The sequence below is a fragment of the Pleurodeles waltl genome, chromosome 11 (genome assembly GCF_031143425.1).
Source record: "Pleurodeles waltl isolate 20211129_DDA chromosome 11, aPleWal1.hap1.20221129, whole genome shotgun sequence".
In the NCBI taxonomy this organism is placed as follows: Eukaryota; Metazoa; Chordata; class Amphibia; order Caudata; family Salamandridae; genus Pleurodeles; species Pleurodeles waltl.
In genome coordinates, this window is record NC_090450.1 from 955,470,130 (window position 1) to 955,477,732 (window position 7,603).

At 43.0% G+C, this 7,603-nt stretch overlaps 1 protein-coding gene across 1 annotated transcript in view; it reads left to right on the forward strand.

The window, feature by feature from the left end:
- Positions 1–7,317, forward strand: part of DERL3 (derlin 3) — a 157,397-nt gene extending 150,080 nt beyond the window's left edge. Inside the window, exon 7 of the mRNA XM_069215181.1 lies at positions 6,988–7,317. Within this exon, the coding sequence (XP_069071282.1) occupies positions 6,988–7,108 (121 nt within the window). The 3' untranslated portion in view covers positions 7,109–7,317. The remainder of the gene's footprint in view (positions 1–6,987) is intronic.
- The last annotated feature ends 286 nt before the right edge of the window (positions 7,318–7,603 follow it).

Here is a 7,603-nt window from a genome sequence, read left to right on the forward strand (position 1 = left end):
ACCGCCAAACACACTCCTCACTTCAATGGTGGAATCCTATAAATTTAAACGAAGGGCGGCCATTCCAAGACCCTGTGCCTCAATTTGTGATCACAACAGATGCTTCCATGGTAGGGTGGGGAGCACACGTCAACCAGCACAGCATTCAGGGACAATGGGACGCTCAACAGAGCCAACTTCATATAAATCACCTTGAACTGCTAGCAGTATTTCTAGCATTGAAAGCATTTCAACCGATCGTAGCCCACAAACACATTCTTGTCAAAACAGACAACATGACAACAATGTATTACCTAAACAAACAGGGAGGGACACACTCATCACAGCTGTGTCTCTTAGCACAAAGAATTTGGCATTGGGCGATTCACAATCACATTCGCCTAATAGCACAATACATCCCAGGAATTCAAAACCAGTTAGCCAACAATCTCAGTCGAGATCACCAACAAACCCACGAATGGGAAATTCATCCCCAGATACTACAAACTTACTTTCAAAGCTGGGGAACACCACGAATAGACCTATTCGCAACAAAAGAAAATGCAAAATACCAAAACTTCGCGTCCAGGTATACGCATCCTCACTCCAAGGGCAATGCGTTATGGATGAGTTGGTCAGGGATAATTGCTTACGCTTTTCCCCCCTCCCACTCCTTCCGTATGTAGTAAACAAATTGAGTCAAAACAAACTCAAACTAATAATAATAGCACCAACTTGGGCACGCCAGCCATGGTACACAACACTATTAGAGCTGTCAGTAGTCCCTCATATCAAACTACCAAACAGACCAGATCTGTTAACTCAACACAAACAACAGATCAGACACCCGAATCCAGCATCGCTCAATCTAGCAATCTGGCTCCTGAAATCTTAGAATTTGGACATCAAGACCTTAGACAAGAATGTATGGAGGTCATTAAACAAGCAAGAAAACCTACTACAAGACATTGTTACGCAAATAAATGGAAAAGATTTGTTTATTACTGCCATAATAATCAAATTCAACCACTACATGCGTCCACAAAAGACATTGTAAGCTACCTATTACACTTACAAAAATCAAATCTTGCTTTTTCGTCCATTAAAATACATCTCACAGCAATATCTGCTTATCTGCAGAATACACATTCAACATCACTCTTTAGAATCCCAGTCATCAAAGCATTTATGGAGGGTCTAAAGAGAATCATACCCCCAAGAACACCACCAGTTCCCTCATGGAACCTTAATATTGTATTAACACGACTCATGGGTCCACCATTTGAACCCATGCACTCTTGTGAAATGCAGTACTTAACCTGGAAAGTTGCCTTCCTAATAGCAATCACATCTCTTAGAAGAGTAAGGGAAATACAAGCATTTACTATACAAGAACCCTTTATACAAATACACAAACATAAAGTGGTTCTACGCACAAATCCAAAATTTTTACCAAAAGTTATTTCACTGTTCCACCTAAACCAAACAGTGGAACTCCCAGTCTTTTTTCCACAGCCAGACTCAGTAGCCGAAAGAGCCTTACATACATTAGACATTAAAAGAGCACTAATGTATTACATTGATAGAACAAAACAATTTTGCAAGACAAAACAATTGTTTGTAGCCTTCCAAAAACCTCATGCAGGAAATCCAATATCCAAACAAGGCATTGCCAGATGGATAGTGAAATGTATTCAAGCCTGCTTTATTAAAGCAAAGAGAGAACTGCCTATTACCCCAAAGGCACACTCCACTAGGAAAAAAGGCGCCACAATGGCCTTTCTAGGAAATATACCTATGACAGAAATATGTAAGGCAGCCACATGGTCTACGCCTCATACATTCACAAAACACTACTGTGTAGATGTGTTAACAACACAACAAGCCACAGTAGGACAGGCAGTATTACAAACATTATTTCAAACAACTTCAACTCCTACAGGCTAAGCCACCGCTTTTGGGGAGTAACTGCTTACTAGTCTATGCACAGCATGTGTATCTGCAGCTACACATGCCATCGAACGGAAATTGTCACTTACCCAGTGTACATCTGTTCGTGGCATGAGATGCTGCCTCCCCGGGAGCCTGTAGCCGTTTTAAGTTGATGAGAACTATATATTATATGTTGATAAAACTTGTACATTTGTAAATTTGTAAATATATATCACTTATAATCACATTATGTACATACATACTTACTCCATTGCATGGGCACCTTTACTATATACACAAATCCTACCTCACCCTCTGCGGGAAAAACAATCTAAGATGGAGTCGACGCCCATGCGCAATGGAGCCGAGAGGGAGGAGTCCCTCGGTCTCGTAACTCGAAAAGACTTCTTCAAAGAAAAACAACTTGTAACACTCCGAGCCCAACACTAGATGGCAGGATAATGCACAGCATGTGAATCTGCAGCGTCTCATGCCACGAACAGATGTACACTGGGTAAGTGACATTTTCCATATATATTCAAAAACATATACAATATTTTAATCATTAATCATTTAAGCCCCCCTTCACCAAATCATCTTAAAACAATAAAGACAGACAAGACCAGACAAATCACCATACACAACAACACATATCACATACAAATAGAGTGTTACATCAAAAAGCATTAAAATCACAAATATGTGTCCATGTATATATATGTAACTCATGACTGAATGGAATCAAAGATGTTCTCCCAAATAGTTCAATAATTCCATATCAAAATAAGTGTCATATAAATCAGTGCTGATGATATCAGTTCACGTATTCACTGACACTGCTCAATCCAGTGTCTTAGAGATATAGTCCATTACATGTCGTTCAGTTCATGTATGTGCCATCAAACTTGCCGACGCGCGTTTCGGTGGACTTACACGTCAGAATCCATACACCTTACTCACAGCCACCTTCATCAGGGCAGTCAATCCTTAGTAATGCACAAAATCTTCTCTTCAATTCTGTATCTAATTAGAATCATAGACATTAACTAATTTCAAACATCTAGTAAACAACAGTTTGAACATGAACTGAACGACATCTAATGTAATGGACTATGGGGCTGATTCTAACCCCGGCGGGCTTTGACTGCCGGGGCGAGGGTCGGCGGGAGCACCGCCGACAGGCCGGCGGTGCCCCGCAGGGCATTCTGACCGCGGCGCTTTGGCCGCGGTCAGAAAGGGTAAACCGGCGGTCTCCCGCCGGTTTACCGCTGCCCTCAGAATCCCCCATGGCGGCGCAGCAAGCTGCGCCGCCATGGGGGATTCTGACCCCCCCTACCGCCATCCTGTTCATGGCGGGAAAGCCGCCATGAACTGGATGGCGGTAGGGGGGGTCGCGGAGCCCCTGGGGGCCCCTGCCGTGCCCATGCCAATGGCATGGGCACGGCAGGGGCCCCCGTAAGAGGGCCCCGCAAGGTATTTCAGTGTCTGCCTTGCAGACACTGAAATACGCGACGGGTGCTACTGCACCCGTCGCACCTTCCCACTCCGCCGGCTCGATTACGAGCCGGCATCCTCGTGGGAAGGGAGTTTTTCCCTGGGCTGGCGGGCGGTCTTTTGGAGACCGCCCGCCAGCCCAGGGAAAAACTCATAATACCCTCCGCGGTCTTCTGACCGCGGAGCGGTATTATGGGGGCGGAATTCTGGCGGGCGGCCTCCGCCGCCCGCCAGAATTAGAATCACCCCCTATATCTCTAAGACTCACTGGATTGAGCTGTGTCAGTGAATACGTGAACTGATATCATCAGCACTGATTGATATGACACTTATTTTGATATGGAATTATTGAACTATTTGGGAGAACATCTTTGATTCCATTCAGTCATGAGTTATATATATACATGGACAAATATTTGTGATTTTAATGCTTTTTGATATAACGCTCTATTTGTATGAGATATGTGTTGTTGTGTATGGTGATTTGTTTATGGTCTTGTCTGTCTTTATTTTTTTAAGATGATTTGGTGAAGGGGGGCTTAAATGATTAATGATTAAAATATTGTATACGTTTTTGAATATATATATATATATATATATATATATATATATATATATATATATATATATATATAAATATATATTGAGAATATATTTTGATTGTCATTAAAGAAGAAAAAAGCTTTACATATCCAATTTTGAAGTCTCTGTCCGTCCAGGATTGAGCTGATTTCCTAAATGTATAGGAGAGTGATACACTATTTACTTTTGGTACCTACACCCTCCACATCTGTAATATTCAAGACACTACACCAGCAGACAGCCTCAAGACCACTACTGCCATTCCCTGGCCTCATAGAACCAGCCATAGAACTGTGTTTGACCCCGGACACAGTTAAGGCTGCTCTGTCAAGGCTACAAAAGAAATACCGGCCTCCGGATCAAGATCCTCTATTCCACCACAATGATCCTCTTCCAGACTCTGTTGTAATTTTACCCGCTAAAAAGCACCACTCCACTTCTCCATTATCTGTTCCTCATGATAAGGAGAGTAAGAAGCTGGACTTTGCAGGTCGCAAGTCTGCAGCACTGCCACAAAAACAATGAAAGCAGCTAGTGCAACCGCTCTCTTGTGCAGATACAACAGAACCCTCTGGGACTCCATTCAGCATTTTGCTGAACATCTTCCCAGAGACAAACAGGAGGATCTCATGGAAATAGTCAGTGAGGGTGCAGTGGTCTCTAATCAGGTGATAATTGCAGCCGCGGATTCTTCCCTTTTAGTTGCACATGAATATTGTCACAGAGTGGCCCTACAAGACATTCTTGGTTTGGTCTAACATCTCTCAACCCAGAGTCTCAGCAATGGACCCAGAACTTACAATTCTCAGGTTCCACTCTCTTCGGAAGTTACATTGATGAGATGGCACGCATGAAAAGTGCAATTGAAACCAAAGTGAAATGGAAATCATTAAAGCGGTGGTTCTAGAGAAACCAAAAGAGCAGAGGAAATCTTTCAGACCCTACCAATGCCTTTTGTACCCTCGGAGGGTTCAGACCCCTCATTAGTATTCAGGTCAATCTCAGCAACAACACAAAAAAACGTAATAACAGCCACGAAAGCTAATGATAGGATGCTGTACCAAACAGCCTGCTTAACGAGGTAAACAAGCAACAACATCCAAGCCATGAGTCCTTCCTTACCCCTCTTCCATTAACCACTCCGCTAGGGGTAATCATTTCTCATTATGTGGCAAAACATCATGCAAGATGCCTGGGTTCTGAATATTGTGCAAAATGCCTATTGTCTCGTTTACCAGCCTGCCACTGTCCATACATCCGAAACCATCCAGTTTCCATCTCCTATTGCTACGGTTGGAAGTCAACATCCTCTTGCAGGAGAAGGTGGTGGAAGCTATCCCTCACAGACTACATGTGACAGGCATTTACTCCAGGTACTTCCTGGTGAAAAAGAAAGACAAGAGTGAATTCAGACCCATACTCAACCTCAAAATAGCCAACAAGGAGATTTGGCAAGAAAAGTTCCAGATGCTGGCATTACATCAAATCTACTCCCAATTACACCAGGGAGCTTGGCATATTTTCACATTACAATAAAGCAGTGAAAGTTCTTGAGGTTCGTTGTGGGGCAGGACCACTATCAGTACAAAGTTCTTCCATTTGGCCTAAAGTCAGCACCCAGAACATTCTCAAAGTGCTTGGTTGTAGTGGAGACACATCTCAGGAAGTACCAAATCTTCATCTACCCATGCCTAGTCGATTGACTCATAAAGGTGTCAGCTTCTCAAGAAGCCAAACGTAATTTCAACTGGACCTGTGATCTCCTTCAAAGATCCGGGCTTCATGTCAACCACAACATGTCCGCACGTACTCCAGTTCAGACTTTACATTACTTGGAAGTCTCCATCAACACTATTCAGGCACAAGTATGTCCTTCGTGTAATCCTGCTTTCTGGATTTCAGTTTTAACCCATTTCTACCAGTGAAACCTTGCTGCAGGGGAAAAGTGCTTGTTAGTTAAAACCAATAAATACCACATTTTTCACTAGGCTTGGAACATTCCGTCTGAAAAGTCAGAGGTGTTTCATTCCTCTGACACTCACTTGTGCACCCTGCCCACCCTCCGCCTGCCCTTTAATTTCTACATTACATTCTGTGTGTCATTTTACAACACAGATGCACTGCCTGGAAATATGGAGGTTGTTCTGACAAACATGCAGGCGAGCCAGTGCGACAGGGGCACATAAGTGCAGCTATTAGGGAAGCAGCGAAAGAGCAGGCTTGTATAGGACAAGTAGATCAGAGAGCAAGGCAGGGTCTGATCTATAAAATGTTCTCTGGACTAAGCAAAGTACCGTCAGTTGCATGCATTTTTTAACTTGTAACCAATGAAGCGTGTTTGATATATGATCACACTTACAAAGCCCAGTAGTCATTCAGGGAGGCCCATCTGCATAAGTTTGCCACATTTAGTATGTGAAAGGATAGTGGACACTACGAATAGAAGCCTGCCACTCTTTAGGATTTAAAGAGGCCTGACAAGGGTGACCCACTTCCATTTAGGCCAATGTGAGGACTGGGCAGGAGAACCACAGAAGAGGCGTGACCCAGTATGTAGTATGTGTGTAGGTGATCAGTACCTTTGAGAACATAGAAACTATGCAAGAAAATGCATACTTTACAAGAGAAAGGGCTCCTTGAGTTTTATATTTGATTGTTACAGAGTGTCTAACACCACTGTGAGCTATGTAAACCTAGATCCTGTTGTACCAAAAGACAAGGGGCTTTTTGCCATGCCGGCAGATGGTATTCAGATACCTATTTATGCAGGGTGCTGTGTATGAGCCGCAGATAAAATCATTGATGATGGATTGATGTCATCAGAGATGGCATTTATATACATTTACTCTCACAAACAGCCAACACTTGGGGTTGCATTATGCTACCCTGAGTACAAAAATTAATGCAGTCAATTTCTGTTTGCAATTTAGGAGGAGAAGACCAGCTCTGCCTGAGTACTACTTGTGAAGAGCTCACTTCTGTTTTCTTCTTTCCCATTAGGAAGCTCATCTTTGAGGTACCAGAAGAGGACCCCAATTACAACCCTTTGCCTGAAGACCCAACAGAGCGACAACCAGACGCAGACCACGGACCTAACCAACAAGATCTTAACGAACAATAATGCCAAAGCCCTTCTGCCATGTCCTCTAAATGACTACCCAGAAGACCTTGTGTGTCCTCCTCACACAAAACTTCCTAGTGTTTCACCTTTTTGCACTTTGAAATAACCTGCAAGACAGAGCCAGTTGCATTTCATGTGTTAAATACTAGATCACGTCTACCAGATTAGCCTGTTCGTTTTATATTTGAAAAATTAAATATTTGCTATTTTGTGTGGCCTGCAGTTTGTGCAGTGAAAGGAATTAGTGGCCATATGTACGAACACATTTTCCCATTGACACAGAATGGGAAAAACCCTTTGATACATCTGGCCCTAGGTGCGGCTCATTTTTCTCCCCTTAAGGAGATTCACCTGATTTGGGGTGATCCTGCTTCCACTCTGAACACTGTATCATCAGTCACTCATTCATGGAGTCGAGTCTTGAGCAGTCAGTGATAATGTTATCAATTAATGAAGACTACTTCTGAAGCATACTATAACCATAAAAATGATGTC